This window comes from Hyla sarda, chromosome 7, assembly GCF_029499605.1.
Source record: "Hyla sarda isolate aHylSar1 chromosome 7, aHylSar1.hap1, whole genome shotgun sequence".
Lineage (NCBI taxonomy): Eukaryota > Metazoa > Chordata > Amphibia > Anura > Hylidae > Hyla > Hyla sarda.
In genome coordinates, this window is record NC_079195.1 from 151,004,772 (window position 1) to 151,022,570 (window position 17,799).

The window sequence follows — 17,799 nt, forward strand, 5'->3', positions numbered from 1 at the left end:
CCTTCATTTTGCAAGAATTTTACAAGCATTCCTATGTGGATTCTAAACAGCAAGAAACGAACACTTTCTGCAGGGTCAAATTGCTGACAAAATTGTGGTGCACAATTGTGGTTTTCTGATAATAAGTTACCCCCAATGTATACAAAAAGGGCAACATTGGCTCTGGAAAAACTTTTGGTGGAGTGGCCACAGCCTCTTTGCTATTGTGTTCACTGGGGGTCCCAGCAGTTGCACCTGTAACACATACCTATAATTGTGATATACACCTAATAATGTATTAACTATGCTAATTAAAGGGGTACTCCATCCTTAGTACACAGCCGTCATGCCCCCTCCCATAGACATGAATGGAGGGGGCGTGCCGTGACATCATGTGCATGGAAGCCCCAGGCTTCCGTGTTCATAAACACCGCAGCACCGGCCCGGAGATCATGGGGGTCCCAGCGTCCGGATCCCCCGCAATCAGACATGTTTTCCCTTATCCTTTGGACGGGGGGGGGGGGGTACACCTTTAAGATTTAAAATGAAATATGACAGCAGTCATTTAGCACTAAAAAGAATTTATAGGTAAATAGTGCAGTACGGGTGACCCTGCTTTTAATGCTTTTTACCTGACAAAAAATAGCTGCAGCTATCTGGGTGGTAATTTGGCAATTTCTTGTTATGTGCCCTGAAGGTGGACTGCTGCTGTATGTGCTGTGGTTTCTCCCATCCGTTTTGTCTGATAACAATGTCCCCTTCGGCCCATAATTCCCCCCATTATATAAATATTCATTTTCTCATCCTTATTACGTCTGTGAAGGGGCTGATTTATCAGCTTAAGGATGCGGGAGAAAGCCGCAGCAGCCTGTCTCTGTTGCATATGGGAAGAAATCCCCATATAAGCAATAAGATGGATTTCTCCTGAACAGCTGCAATCATTTTCACCTGATAAGAAGCGTTAGACACAGACACACCTGCACTATCTAGGCTGGTGAATGCAGTGAGAGAAAACTGCACCTGGACTGACCTGGTTATGGGCCTTGTGAGGGTACGCCTAAAGCCCGCTCCTTTGTGCCACAACAGCCCTGTCTTCCTACATAGAAGAAAGGACTCGAGGTCTGGTGGCGGACATTTACACAGCTCAGCCTATTTTTGGGATGCTGTGGAGCAGGACCTTTTAAAAGCCCCATCTCTTCTATGTACACCATCGACCGTTAGGGTGAAGATAAGGGGGAGGTGCTGCAGGTTTGCATGTGGGTTAGGAAAATCAATATCCACATTATTGCTTCTTGTATTATGATATGCCTGTTTTTTTTTCATTTTCTGTTCATTGTATCAAGTATGTTTCCGGTGGAACCCTGCATCCCTACTCCAGATTCCTTGCTGCAAATATGTACCCCAGCTACCAGAAAGTGGAGGCTCAGGATCCGCCTGTCAGGCATGGTGAGGTAACTATGGTAAGGGACCCCAGAGACACTAGGGGACACCCCCAAAACCCTGCTTCATTAACATAAACTTTTGAGCTTCTTACCCTAAACTTAAAGGGGAACGCTGGAGCCGGTGCCGGGAGCTTGTGACATCATAGCCCTGCCCCCTCATGTTGTCACGCCACACCCCCTCAATGCAAGTCTATAGGAGGGGGCATGGCAGCTGCCATGTCCCCTCCCATAGACTTTCATTGAGGGGGCGGGCTGTGGCATCATGAGGGGGTGGCGCTATGAAGTCACAAGCTCCCGGCGAACAGTTTCTTCCAAACGCTGAGCAGCGGAGTACCCCTTTAACACATTCAGTCTCAAAGTCAGTCTTTTTTTGGTGCATTGGTACCATGGACAAGCTGATCTGCTTCAGAGCAACTCATAATGGGCCTCATTCTAGAGCACCATATTTTTGCTGTGCTTTTTAGAATACAGATATTTCTAGTCATCTGGGGCCACATTTCACATCAAAATCGATAGCTGCTTTCAGCCACTTAGGATGGCCAATGGAAAATGAAAACAATTGAGCGGAATGTGGAACATCAATCTAAACATTATATATATATATATATATATATATATATATATATATATATATATATTTACATATATTTATATATATTTATAATATATAACATGATATAACATAATTTATACTGTATCATTAATAACTTACTGAACTGGCACTCGAAGTTTAACAGGTGATACACTAATGTTGTTGTGACTTGATTCTTCTTGCCCATTGCTGAGGTTGGCATTTTGGAATAAGTTACTTAGTCCAGCAACCTTTCCTTTCTGAATGGCTCGCAGAGATTGACGATGATATTCAGCCCTTGCCTTTCGAGCTTTGTGCTTGCGTTCTTCATCTGCTGCCTTCGACTTGCGCACTGAAAAATATTAAACGGAAGAGACAAATGGTCCTTTTAGACCTAAAATAGTGGGCACCAGAATGCAAACAAAACAATTTGTAAGCAAAAATAAAATAAGTTGATGTAAAAGGTATATTAGGGACAAAGAAATTGAGTATTTTTAGAGCGTGCACAAATATCCTATTTGGAGACTGCTATGTGGGAATGAAATATAATGAATGAATGAACATAATGGCAATTTATTAAATTCATTTTTCCGATTCCTACACAGGGGTATACTGTTAAACATATTTAATTTTAAGATCAGAGATTAACATTTGTGAGAATAAATTAAGATAATGTTTTAATATTGGCGATTGGTGTTACTTGCTAAACTCACAGCAAGACTGACTTGCATTGTCATTGCTTACAAAGGGGACCAGTAGAATCTGGGAAATCATTACCTAAACAGATATGACATATCATATAATGACAGATAGATAGACAGATAGACAGAATAATCAGTAATAAAAAATGGCTACATCAATTCGCTAAATGAGGGGATTCATTTAGAAGACTGAAAAGATTACCTGCCTGCAAATTTTTTTTGCTGCAGAGGGCTCAAATCCTTCATGAACACATAGGAACTGAGTTCCTGCACTTTTTCTGCAACAGGAATACTGTTCCCATTAGCAGGAGTCTTGCAGGACCAGCCCTTAAGTGAAAATCTTGGGTGAGTTTCTACACTTTTTTCCCAGGACTTGACCCCTGCTGCAGGGGTTCGGTTTTAGAGCTTTTTGCTACAGTGTACTGTGAGAGACAACAGCACACACAGCATGAAGCTAATGAAAGAGCTTTCTGAGGAGAACAACCAAGCAAAAGGTTGTTCATAACCAGTCTTGAAATGGCTTCTAAAAGATTAGACTATTCCACTTAATTTTGAATATTTCTATTAAAGGGTACCTCTCATCAAATAAACTTTTGATATATTTTAGATTAATGAATGTTGAATAACTTTCCAATAGCATGTTAATGAAAAATATGCTTCTTTCTATTGTATTTTTCCCGATCAGTCCTGTCAGCAAGCATTTCTGACTCATGCCGGAGTCCTAAACACTCAAAGCTGCCAGCCTGCTTTGTTCACAGCCAAACAGGCTGTGAACAAAGCAGGCTGGCAGCTCTGAGTGTTCTCCTTTGTGAACAAAGCAGACTGGCAGCTCGTAGTGTTTAGGACTCCAGCATCATTCTGAAATGCTTGCTGCCAGGACTGGTAGGGAGACCCCTAGTGGTCATTTCTTCAAAGTGGAAAATTAAATAGAATCATATTTTTTAATAACATGCAATTGCAAAGTTATTCTGCATACATTAATCTATAATATATCAAAAGTTTTTTTTTGATGAGAGGTACCCTTTAACCTCTTCAGGACATAGGGCGTGTGGATACGCCCTGCATCCGGAGTCCTTAACGATCGAGGGCATATCCATACGCCCGTGGGAATTCCGGCACCCACCGCTAGCCGGTTGGGGACCGAAGCCGAATGCCTGCTGAAATCGTTCAGCAGGCATCCCGGCACATCGCCCAGGGGGGTCATTATGCCCCCCCATGTCGGCGATCACCGCAGATCGCTGGACAATTCAGTCCAGAAATCTGTGGCGATTCCGGGTCAATCGGGTCTCCAGTGACCCGGTGACCCGGAATTACTGGCTGTTCGGGGCCGTCTCTGACGGCCCCGAACAGCCAGAGCCTGCAGTGGTGAGGTGGCACTGGTGCCACCTCACGATCGCCCTGATTCATCGGCCGGATTACCGGCCGACCAATCAGGGCGCCTGCTGCGGGTGTCACTCCCGCAGCCGCTCCGCCCCTCTTCCGGAGGACGTGAGCGGGTGCGGGACGTGCACCCCGGGTGCTGGGGACCCCGATCCCCGGCGTCAATGTTGGGATCGGGGCCCCAGGAGCAGCGGCGGCGGCGGGACGGACCTCATGCGGCTGGATCGTTGGAGGTGAGTGACAGCCTCCTGATGTTGCTTAGCAACAGCTCCCAGCATGCAAAAAGGGCATTCTGGGAGCTGTAGTTATGCAACAGCAGGAGGCAGACCACCACAACTCCCAGCATTCCCTTATGGGCATGCAGGGACTTATGGTTTTGCAACAGCTGGAGGCACATTTTTTCTATGGAAAAGTGTACCTTCAGCTTTTGTATAACTACAACTCCCAGCTTGCACAAACAGCTAAAGTGCATGCTGGGAGTTGTAGTGGTGCATCTGCTGGTTGCATGACTACAACTCCCAGCATGCCCGTTGGCTGTCGGTGACTGCTGAGAGTTGTAGTTTTGCAACAGCTGAAGGCACACTGGTTGTGAAACTCAGAGTTTTTTTTTACCTAACTCAGTGTTTCACGACCGGTGTGCCTCCAGCTGTTGCAAACTACAACTCTCAGCAGTCACCGTACACCATGCACCGTACATGCTGGGAGTTGTAGTTTTGCAACAGCTGGAGGCACACTGGTTGTGAAACACTGAGTTAGGTCACAAACTCAGTGATACATAACCAGTGTGCCTACAGTCGTTGCAAAACTACAACTCTCAGCAGTCACCGACAGCCAACAGGCATGCTGGGAGTTGTAGTTATGCAACAGCTGGATGTCCCCCTCCCCCCCAATGTGAACGTACAGGGTACACTCACATGGGCAGAGGATTACAGTAAGTATCTGGCTGCAAGTTTGAGCTGCAACAAACTTTCTGCTGCAGCTCAAACTGCCAGCTAGGAACTACTGTGAACCCCCGCCCGTGCGACTGTACCCTAAAAACACTACACTACACTACCACAAAAAATAAAATAAAAAGTAAAAAACACTACATATACACATACCCCTATACAACCCCCCTCCCCTCCCCAATAAAAATGAAAAACGTCTGGTACGCCACTGTTTCCAGAACGGAGCCTCCAGCTGTTGCAAAACAACTCCCAGTATTGTCGGACAGCCGTTGACTGTCCAGGCATGCTGGGAGTTTTGCAACAGCTGGAGGCACCCTGTTTGGGAATCACTGGCGTAGAATTCCCCTATGTCCACCCCTATGCAAGTCCCTAATTTAGGCCTCAAATGCGCATGGTGCTCTCACTTTGGAGCCCTGTCGTATTTCAAGGCAACAGTTTAGGGTCACATATGGGGTATCGCCGTACTCGGGAGAAATTGTGTTACAAATTTTGGTGGGTATTTTCTGCTTTTACCCTTTTTAAAAATGTAAATGTAAAATTTTTGGGAAAACAAGCATTTTAGGTAAAAAAATTTTTTATTTTTTTTACAAATGCAAAAGTCGTGAAACACCTGTGGGGTATAAAGGTTCACTTAACCCCTTGTTACATTCCCCGAGGGGTCTAGTTTCCAAAATGATATGCCATGTGGTTTTTTTTTGCTGTCCTGGCACCATAGGGGCTTCCTAAATGTGGCATACCCCCAGAGAAAAATTTGCTTTCAAAAAGCCAAATGTGACTCCTTCTCTTCAGAGACCTGTAGTGCGCCAGCAGAGCACTTTTCACCCCCATATGTGGTGTTTTCTGAATCAGGAGAAATTGGGCTCCAAATTTTTTGGGGTATTTTCTGCTATTATCTTTTTTAAAAATTAAACATTTTTGGGAAAACAAGCATTTTAGGTAAAATTTTTTTTTTTTTACATTTGCAAAAGTTGTGAAACACCTGTGGGGTATTAAGGTTCACTTTATCCCATGTTACATTCCCCGAGGGGTCTAGTTTCCAAAATGGTATGCCATGTGTTTTTTTTTTTTTGCTGTTCTGGCACCATAAGGGCTTCCTAAATGCAACATGCCCCCCAAAAACCATTTCAGAAAAACGTACTCTCCAAAATCCCCTTGTCGCTCCTTCGCTTCTGAGCCCTCTACTGCGCCCGCCAACACTTTACATAGACATATGAGGTATGTCCTTACTAAAGAGAAATTGGGCTACAAATACAAGTAAAAATGTTGTCCTTTTACCCCTTGGAAAAATTCAAAAATCGGGTCTACAAGAACATGTGAGTGTAAAAAATGAAGATTGTGAATTTTCTCCTTCACTTTGCTGCTATTCGTGTGAAACACCTAAAGGGTTAAAACACTTACTGAATGTCATTTTGAATACTTTGGGGGGTGTAGTTTTTATAATGGGGTCATTTATGGGGTATTTCTAATATGAAGACCCTTCAAATCCACTTCAAACCTGAACTGGTCCCTGAAAAATACTGAGTTTGAAAATTTTGTGAAAAATCGGAAAATTGCTGCTGACCGTTGAAGCCCTCTGGTGTCTTCCAAAAGTAAAAACACGTCAATTTTATGATGAAAACATAAAGTAGACATATTGTATATGTGAACCAAAAAAAATGTATTCGTAATATCCATTTTCCTTACAAGCAGAAAGCTTCAAAGTTAGAAAAATGCTACATTTTCAAATTTTTCATCAAATTTACGGATTTTTCACCAAGAAAGGATGCAAGTATCGACAAAAATTTACCACTATGTTAAAGTAGAATATGTCACGAAAAAACAATTTCGGAATCAGAATGATAACTAAAAGCATCCCAGAGTTATTAATGTTTAAAGTGACAGTGGTCAGATGTGCAAAAAACGCTCCGGTCCTTAAGGCCAAAATGGGCTCCGTCCTGAAGGGGTTAACTAAAACCAAGAAAATAAATAAGTAAATATATATATATATATATTGAAGCAAATCTTTCAGGACCAATATTTTACACATCTAGGATGCATAACTAAAGTTACCCATACACATTTGACAGCCATCTCTTCCAGTCTCCTCTTACATATGAACACTCAGCTCAGTCAAGCCTTTATGGGTTCTAAATTTAGAGTGTGTGTTTAGATAAGCTGCTAAACAAAAGTATTGGGCAGTTAAAACCTAACAGGCCCAATCCTTCTCTTCCCAGGAATCATCTGTCAAGGAAGAGTCAAGAGACCTCAATACAGATTTGAAAGTTGACTGGTCCCTGGGGTGGGTTTAGATGACTTTTCTCTTATGTGTATAGGGGCCTAGAAGTTTGAATGATTGCATATGTTTAATTTGTAAACTAGAAATTAATTAAAGAAAATTGAGCAAAATGGAGAAAAAGGATTATATTGACCCTTAAAATATTATTTTCCTCATTGCATAATAATGGGATTTTATTCTACATGGTTCAGTTGTCTGGAAGATACATGACAACAGATGATATGAATAAAGAAATACTTTAGCTGTCCATTTATTAGTGTTTTTTCTATACCTAAGGCCTGATTTACACATTCATAGTATGAATAAAAGCCCCGACCTAACCGTGAGTATAGAGACCTGAACTGAGAGCCTCATTTTTTTCACTTCACACCATTTGACCCACGGTCATGTAAATGAACCTTATTTTAAGACTCTATTTGCACGTTTTAGTAAAAGTAAATAATGTTTATTATTGTGATAGGGAACTTAAATGGGTACTCCGGCGCTAAGACATCTTATCCCCTATCCGAAAGCATAGGAGATAAGATGCCTTATAGCGGGGTTCCCGCCGCTGGGGACCCCCGTGATCTTTCACGCAGCACCCCGTTACCATCATCCCCCGGAGCATGTTCGAAGCAGGTCTGATGATGCTGTCACACCCCTCCCATAGGCTTGCATTGAGGGGGCGGAGCATGACGGCACACGGGGACGGAGCCATGAAGTCACAATGCTTCGCCCCGTGAACGCCAGTCATTAGATCCGGAGCAAACATGCTCCGGGGGCTGATGATAACAGGGTGCTGCGTGAAAGATCACAGGATCCTTTGGATAGGGGATAAGATGTCTTAGTGCCTGAATACCCCTTTAACATTATAACCGGACAGTCTATATTATCCAATATTGAGGTGTTTACAATGCAATATTGATCAATATAGTGAATTTAGTTAAATTAGTAACTTTTCCCCATGTTTAGTAACTAAAATGTATTGTCAAAGATCTTTTTGCTTTTCAAGATATCCAAAAGATGAAAAAATACAATCTATCAGTTTTACTTACATTGCTCTTGCCACTCTTGCTCATCATTTTCATTACGTTGACTTTGTAGCTGTGCATTCTTTAGACTCAAGTAGAGCTCTTTTGCACGTTGCTCTTCTCTCTGGCGAATTTGCTCCTCACCCCTTCTCCTTTCCTCATCTTCTCGTTTCTAATTAATGATAATCAATTAACACAAATTCAGTGTATCCTATATGTTAGACTGCTAAAAAAAAGTTTTCATTTAGTCAACAGGTTCACATATCAAATTATATTATACATTTTTTTAAATACATTTACACATCATGAAGCTACATCATTAGATGCTTAAAAACACTTAAATAGTTAAAGTTTAAAGTGAACCACTAAAAAAAGTCCCTGAGTAGTTTAGTTATTTGCCTGATATTGTCGATTTTTTACTCACTAACTGCCTTGTGCTGTTTCCTGTTATCTGACGTGACCTGACCTCTGTTTATGACCTGATCTTGCTTTTGCCAGCTCCCTTTATACCTTGCTTCCCTCTAGGTTTGAACTTTGCTTATCCTGACAGTGATTCTGATTTGGTACTATGCTCCCTTGCGAGGTTTAAAGGGGTACTCCGGTGCTTAGACATCTTATCTCCTATCCAAAGGATAAGGGATAAGATGCCTGAACCGCGGGAGTCCCGCCGCCTCATTGCAAGTCTATGGGAGGGGGCGTGACAGCTATCACGCCCCCTCCCGTAGGCTTGCATTGAGGGGCAGAGCGTGACATCACATGGGGGCGGAGGCGTGACGTCACACACCGCCCGCCCTGTAGTCGCCGGTAATCAGACCTGGAGCGAACACGCTCTGGGGACTGATTACAAACGGGGTGCCGCGTGCAAGATCACGGGGGTCCGCAGCGGCGGGACTCCGGTGATCAGGCATCTTATCCCCTATCCTTTGGATAGGGGATAAGATGTCTAAGCACCGGAGTACCCCTTTAAACTCTCTGACAGTAAAAGCAATAATAATGGAAATCAGACCTCAAGGAATGAACTGATATCATGGTGTGTAATTAATTGTAAATGTAGCAAGAGAAATACGATGTAGCTGGTTTCACATAAAATAGCGTAATTTATTATTTAACCCCTTCCCGCAGAATGACTTATATTAACATCATGATGTGCAGGTAGTTCGCACATCATGACGTTTATATAAGTCATTCAGTTAACCCGGCGATGTGCTGCATCGCATGGGGTAACTGGCAGAAGTCCTGCTGTTACCAGTGGGGGGCAACTTCTGCTAGCCCCCCCAGGACCATCTGTGGATGGTCCTGGTCAGCGATCACTGTGATTGGTCCCTGTGGGCCAATCACAGTGATCACTGACTGAGGGGGTTAAAGTTTAAATTACACCTCTGCCCGCCCCTAGAAGTCAGGCCCGCCCCTAGAAGTCAGGCAGAGTGGGAAAAGAGGATCCCGAGAGCTCTGGGGGGATGCGGCACATACCTGCGGGGAGACCGGCATGGCAGGGACAGGCGGCAGGCACACGTGGAGGCGGCAGGCAAGTGGAGAAGGCAGCGGAGGCAGGCAAGTGGAGGCAGCAGTGAAAATCGCTATAAAGTGATTTTCACTGCTGCTTCTAGGAGTTTGAAAACTACAACTCCCAGCATGCCCAGACAGCCTTTGGCTGTCTGGGAATGCTGGGAGTTGTAGTTTTGCAACATCTGGAGGGCCGCAGTTTGGAGACCACTGTGCAGTGGTCTCCAATCTGTGCTTTTCTAGATGTTGTAAAACTACAACTCTCGGCATGCCCAGACAGGCCAATACACTGACAGACCATGTAACCTGGGAGTTGTAGTTTTGCAACAGCTGGAGGCACACGGGTTGGGAAACACTGAGTTAGGAAACAATGTTTCCCAACCAGTGTGCCTCCAGTTGTTGCAAAACTACAACTCCCAACATGCCCAGACAGCCAAGGGCATGCTGGGAGTTTTAGTTTTGCAACAACTGGAGGAGATCAGTTTGGAGACTGCTAGTTAGTGGTGTGCAAACTTTAGCCCTCCAGATGTTGCAAAACTTCAACTCCAAGCATGCCCAGACTGCCCAGGCATGCTGGGAGTTGTAGTTCGGCGACATCTGAAGGGTCAGATGTTAAAAAACCAGAACTCCCAGCATGCTCCGCCCCTCAATGTAAACCTATGGGAGGGAGCATGAAAGCTGTCCTGGGACTGATTTTAATGGGGTGCGGCGTGCAAGATCACAGGGGTCCCCAGCGGCAGGACCCCCGCGATCAAGCATCTTATCCCCTATCCTTTGGATAGGGGATAAGATGTCTAAGCACCGGAGTACCCCTTTAAGTAATCTCTGGATAGCCAGAGATAGCAGTAGCAGTAGCAGTATAGTAGTGATATAGTGTGTCCAGCTGGATGAACTATACAGGATGGCATGGGCTGCGCCCGGCCTGCAGATACAAAAATGCCTGTATGAAAAACAAAGATCGCAGCTTTGGTAGTGTGTAACGTCGGGATGTGCTGACTCCGCTATGCGAGGGATTGTCTGCCATATCTACCAATATAAATCGAACTGTTATCTAACAAAGTGTTATGTGACTGGCATCTGAAATATTAATTCAGTCATCCTGAAGGGCAAATATATGTCTTTGTTCCACAACAACTGGTCTGCTGGTTATACTAGTCTGTAGATGGTATAATCCATACCCAGCAGTCCCTTCCTAATAGTATTTAAGAGAGAGTATTTTTGAAATTTTGGGTTTAGAACACAGTGACTGTGAGCTGCAGCATGGTTGTGTACTGCTGATGTTGTGGACAATTTTTTTTTTGGCGTATTGTAGCGCATTTTTCTGCCCTCATAAGTGCATACCACATACCTAAATCTACTAAGTGGTGTACTATTTTGTACCTGTTAGGCTGGGTTCACATCACCGTATGCACTCCCGTATGGGAGAAAACGTAGTGGGAACCCAGCCTTAATCTGTCAAAGGCCTACATACTTTGAAAGGACAGCCAAAAGTAATCACCGGCTGGTGTTTTACTCCAATACATTTTTTAAGCATACTGTAATGCATTTTTCTGCTCTCATAAGTGCATACCACATACCTACATCTAAGTGGTGTACTATTTTGTACCTGTTTATCTGTCAAGGGTCTAGATACTGTGAAAGTCCAGGCAAAAGTAATCATCAGCTGGTGTTTTACTAAAATACGTTTTTTAAGCATATTGTACCGCATTTTTCTGCCCTCATAAGTGCATACCACATACCTACATCTAAGTAGTGTACTATTTTTTTTTTTACCTGTTAAGCTGTCAAGGGCCTAGATACTGTGAAATTCCAGACAAAAGTAATCACAGGCTGGTGTTTTACTAAAAAAAAAAAATAATAATTAAGTGTACTGTACCGCATTTTTCTGCCCTCATAAGTGCATACCAATTATGTACATCTAAATAGTGTACTATTTTTACCTGTTAATCTGTCAAGGGCCTAGATACTGTGAAAGGACATCAAATAGTACACACCTGCTGCTGTTCTAGACAAATACTGTTTTAAGCGTACTGAAGCATATTGTACCTCCCTCATATACGCAATAAGTATGTCAGGTAGAGTAGTGGCAGGACGTGCACAGTGGAGTGGCAGAAGCCTAAATTCATCAGGTGCAGGCAGAGGTAGGGGCATGTGGCAGCTGGAGTTGCAGTGAGAGGTCTGAGCTCCCAGGGGTCAGCAAGCAGTCATGTCTCGACCATCAACCCAGCAGCCGTGATTGATCGGTTCACTGGGTCATCCACTTCATCCCAAGTGACATCTGACACCCCAAGTCAACAGTCGGTGGGTACCTCAGACTCAAACTTAAGTTGGCATGGCCCTCATGCTGCTACTGCCACCTCAGGGCTCTGTCATTTTGCCGCCATGTGATATGTGACTTCTTGTTAGATTTGGTCCTTTGTACCCACACGCCGGGACCCAAGACACTAAAACTTGAGAGTGTTAGCTAAAATTTCAAAATCGTAAAATTATATTTCAAAATCTTCTGCCAACTCCAGGCTGTGCTATTCAGCCACTATATGTCTCCTCATGCTTCAGCCACCTCCAGGCTGGGCCATTCTGCCACTATGTGGTCTCCTTATGCTTCAGCCACCACCAGCCTTTGCCATTCTGCCAATATATGGTCTCCTCATGCTTCAGCCACCTCCAGGCTGTGCCATTTAGCCACTATATGGTCACCTCATGCTTCAGCCACCTCCAGCCTGTGCTATTCAACCACTATGGAAATAATGCAAAAAAATAAAAAGTGGTCTGCTATGGCGCTGCCTTGTAGAGATTGGGATACAGGTTCAGTTCTTTAAGTATAAAATCTCATTTATAAGTACATAAATTGAGATGCAGATATGCAAAACGCGTTTCGGAGGTAAGTTCCCCCTTTATCAATTGCAAAATATACAATAACACTGTATATTTTGCAATTGAAAAAGGGGGAACTTACCCCTGAAACACGTTTTTGCATGTATGCATCTCAATTTATGTACTTATAAATGAGATTTCATACTTAAATGAGATTTTATACTTAAAGAACTGAACCTGCATCCCGATCTCTACAAGGCAGCGCCATAGCAGACCACTTTTAATTTTTTTTGCAATATTTCCAAGTCTTCTGCCGACCTCTTACTGAGTGCCCGGCCGAACCCTGCCGGCTGCAGCCCGAGATCATCTGACCCCAAACGGAGGGGTGATTTACCAAGCCATACCCCAGGTGAGTACAACTAACATTGGGGTTGTGGACCGGGATTATCCCACTGAATTATGCGAGGCACTATCCTCTCTCTCTCTTTTTTCTCCTTACCTGCAATTCTACCACTATATGGTCTCCTCATGCTTCAGCCACCTCCAGATTGTGCCATTCAGTCACTATATGGTCTCCTCATGCTTCATCCACTACTAGGTTGTGCTATTCAGCCACTATAGGGTCTCCTCATGACTCAGCAATCTCCAGGCTGTGTCATTCAGCCAATATATGGTTTACAGATGCTGCTGGGCCTAAAAATGTTTATGGTAGCACTAGCTACCATAAATCTTCAATTTAAATTTAAAAATTAATATTTTAATCTTAGGGATTGTGAAGCCCTAGTGTCTACTCATGCTGCTGCCAGCTCCAGGCTGTGTCATTCAGCAACTATATGGTCTCCTCATGATTCAGCCAACTCCAGGCTGTACCATTCAGACAATATATGGTCTCTCTTCATGCTTCTGCCAACTCCTGGCTGTGCCATTAAGACACTATATGGTCTCCTCATGCTTCAGCAAACTCCAGGCAGTCATTCAGCCACTAAATGGTCTCCTTATACTGATGCCACCTCCAGGCTCTGTCATTGTGCTGCCATGTGACATGTGACTCCTTGTTAGATTTGGACAGTGTTAGCTAAAATTTCAAAATCTAAAATTCAATTTCAAAATCTTCTGCTAACTTCAGGCTGTGCCATTAAGCCACTATATGTCTCCTCATGCTTCAGCCACCTCCAGCCTTTGCCATTCTGCCACTATATGGTCTCTTAAGGCTTCAGCCACTACTAGGCTGTGCCATTAAGCCACTATAGGGTTTCCTCATGACTCAGCCACCTCCAAGCAGTGTCATTCAGCCAATATATGGTTTACAAATGCTGCTGGGCCTAAAAATTTTCATGGTAGTACTAGCTACCATGAATCTTCAATTTAAATTTCAAAACTCATCTTTTAATCTTAGGGATTGTGAAGCCCTAGTGTCCACTCATGCTGCTGCCAGCTCCAGGCTGTGTCATCCAGCAACTATATGGTCTCCTCATGCTTCAGCCATCTCCAGGCTGTGCCATTCAGACACTATATGGTCTCCCCATGCTGCCACAAACTCCAGGCAGTCATTCAGCCACTCTATGGTCTCCTTATACTGATGCCACCTCCAGGCTCTGTCATTGTGCTGCCATGTGACATGTGACTCCTTGTTAGATTTGGACCTTTGTACCCACACGCCGGGTGCGGGACACTAAAACGTGGGAGTTAAAATTTCAATTTCAAAATCCTCAATTTCAATATTTTAAATTTCAATGGTCTCCTCATGCTTCTGCCAACTCCAGGCTGTGCCATTCAGACACTAAATTGTCTCCTCATGCGTCAGCCAACTCCAGGCTGTGCCATTCAGACACCTTATGGTCTCCCCATGCTGCCACAAACTCCAGGCAGTCATTAAGCCACTATATGGTCTCTTTTTACTGATGCCACCTCCAGGCTCTGTCATTGTGCTGCCATGTGACATGTGACTCCTTGTTAGATTTGGACCTTTTTTACCCACACACCGGGGCCCGAGACACTAAAACTTGGGAGTTAAAATTTCAATTTCAAAATCCTCAATTTCAATATCTTAAATTTCAATGGTCTCCTCATGCTTCTGCCAACTCCAGGCTGTGCCATTCAGACACTATATGGTCTCCCCATGCTGCCACAAACTCCAGGCAGTCATTCAGCCACTATATGGTCTCCTCTTACTGATGCCACTACCAGGCTCTGTCATTGTGCTGCCATGTGGCATGTGACTCCTTGTTAAATTTGGTCATTTTTACCCCCGCCGGGGCCCATGACACTAAAACCTGGGAGTTAAAATTTCTATTTAAAAATCCTCAATTTCAAAATCTAAAATTTTAAAATGTTAAATTTCAATGTTCTCCTCATGCCTCTGCCAACTCCAGGCTGTGCCATTCAGACACTATTTGGTCTCCTCATGCTTCAGCCACCTCCAGGCTGTGCAATTCTGCCACTATATGGTCTCCTCATGCTTCAGCCACCTCCATGTTGTGCCACTCTGCCACTATATAGTCTCCTCATGCTTCAGCCACCTTTAGGCTGGGCTATTCAGCCACTAAAGGGGCTCCTCACGATTAAGCCACCTCCAAGCTGTGTCATTCAGCCGATATATGGTTTAATGATGTTGCTGGGCCTGGGCCATAAAAATTTTATGGTAGCACTAGCTACCATAAATCTTCAATTAAAATTTCAAAATGTATCTTTTAATCTTAGGGATTGTGAAGCCCTAGTGTCTACTCATGCTGCTGCCAGCTCCAGGCTGTGTCATTCAGCAACTATATGGTCTCCTCATGCTTCAGCCATCTCCAGGCTGTGCCATTCAGACACTATATGGTCTCCTCATGCCTCAGCAAACTCCAGGCTGTGCCATTCAGACACTATATGGTCTCCCCATGCTGCCACAAACTCCAGGCAATCATTCAGCCACTATATGGTCTCCTTATACTGATGCCACCTCCAGGCTCTGTCATTGTGCTGCCATGTGTCATGTGACTTCTTGTTAGATTTGGGCCTGGGCCTTAAAAATTTTATGGTAGCACTAGCTACCATAAATCTTCAATTAAAATTTCAAAATGTATCTTTTAATCTTAGGGATTGTGAAGCCCTAGTGTCTACTCATGCTGCTGGCAGCTCCAGGCTATGTCATTCATCAACTAGAGCTGCCAACACCTCCACGCTGTGTCATTCAGCCACTATATGGTCTCCTCATGCTGCCAACACCTCCACGCTGTGTCATTCAGCCACTATATGGTCTTCTCATGCTTCAACAATGAGGGTCCTGGCTGGGGCCCAAATAAAAGGAATAAGCTCAAGAATAAATTGTATTTGTGTATCGGCGCACATAAAAGGAACACACATATGGGAACAAACTTACTAATACAGTTGGTTTAATAGTATCTGGATGAGATAAGAAGATTTTGAGGAGTGAGCTGGTGTTGGTTTCGTTCACTAGGCAGAAAAAATAAATAAAGGAACGGCTTTTAAGTAAATACTCCAGATACTATATCTATGTCATAGGATTGTGTCGATTTTGTACTGTTAAATACTGTAGCAGAAAGACTTACTTCTATCTTTAGAGTTGAGCTATGATGCAGATAGATGCCGACCCCCCGCCTCGATGACCGTAATTGGCGGAAAACTTCTGTCTCACTCACTACATATATTTGTAAGATAATCGTGATTGAGTGATTCGAATATAATGCAATCTGCTTACATGTACACAGTAATAGTAAAGTATAAATCTATATATGGTACCATGTAATAGGCACTATGAGTGGTTGAAGGTACCTGTGGTCTGAAAGCTGGTTTGCATAGATTGATCCACGGAGCGTTGTTTGTCCTGAGTTGCGGTGAAGGATACCAGTGTGCACGATACAATCCACGGAGCGTTATTCGTTCAAAGGTATGGTGTGGGTACTGAAGCACAGTCCTTCCAGGAGCCCCCAGAGGGACAGTATGACAGGCAGTCCAGATGGACAGCGGGTGAAGGCGCCGGAAGATCTGCTCCGGCCGTGAGCGTCTCACCGGTGCGACCACGCTGTGATAGTTTGCAAGGAGATCTGATTACTGAACGTGACGTCACGATTGCAACTACAGCAAGGCGCAGGAGCCAAAGAATCAACTAACGCGTTTCGGTCAGTACGCTGACCTTCGTCAGAGATGAAAAGTCACTACTGGCTCCTGGTATTTATGCAAACTATAGATGTTAGTCCGGGCCGGCCCAATATTCATGTTCGCCTCTCTGGCAACCATACTTTCCGGATTGCCAATTTCTAGTGGGGTGTATACACCATATCTAATCTTTATGGATAGTGTATTAATCAATATATGTCTCAGACTCCAAATCTAGTATTTGCACATTCATATACGCAATACTTCCGGACCTTGGCTATACAAAACGCATTAAAAACGCAAGCAAAGAATGCACAATGTGAACATGTTCCTATCTAGAAAATTTGTTGCTGAAACAACAAACTAAACGGTTAGGAATGGGGGGTAAAAATGTCCTATATATCAATATTGCCACTCTGACAGATAACCGGGCTAGCATAAGGGATATTACTTTTAATTTATTACGTTTTAAAAAAAATATTTTAATAATATTTTAAAATATTTGATTTTTAAATGGGACACTTATCAAAAAAATATATACGGTATATATCATAAAACGGCAAATAATTCCAGATCGATATTTAAACCGTATGGGGATATTGTGTTTAGATTAAAAATCCAGCGGCTCTCCGTTCTTGACATGTTTGCCACGTGATTTCCACCTCGCCAATGTTTTTTTAATAAGTGTCCCATTTAAAAATCAAATATTTTAAAATATTATTAAAATATTTTTTTAAAAACTTTAATAAATTAAAAGTAATATCCCTTATGCTAGCCCGGTTATCTGTCAGAGTGGCAATATTGATATATAGGACATTTTTACCCCCCATTCTTAACCGTTTAGTTTGTTGTTTCAGCAACAAATTTTCTAGATAGGAACATGTTCACATTGTGCATTCTTTGCTTGCGTTTTTAATGCGTTTTGTATAGCCAAGGTCCGGAAGTATTGCGTATATGAATGTGCAAATACTAGATTTGGAGTCTGAGACATATATTGATTAATACACTATCCATAAAGATTAGATATGGTGTATACACCCCACTAGAAATTGGCAATCCGGAAAGTATGGTTGCCAGAG

At 43.4% G+C, this 17,799-nt stretch overlaps 1 protein-coding gene across 1 annotated transcript in view; it reads right to left on the reverse strand.

The window, feature by feature from the left end:
• SH2D4B (SH2 domain containing 4B) overlaps positions 1-17,799 on the reverse strand; it is a 574,201-nt gene that overhangs the window by 203,999 nt on the left and 352,403 nt on the right. Inside the window, exons 4-5 of the mRNA XM_056529781.1 lie at positions 8,330-8,477; positions 2,134-2,344 (exon numbers count right to left, since the gene is read on the reverse strand). Coding sequence (XP_056385756.1) covers positions 2,134-2,344; positions 8,330-8,477 — 359 coding nt within the window. The remainder of the gene's footprint in view (positions 1-2,133; positions 2,345-8,329; positions 8,478-17,799) is intronic.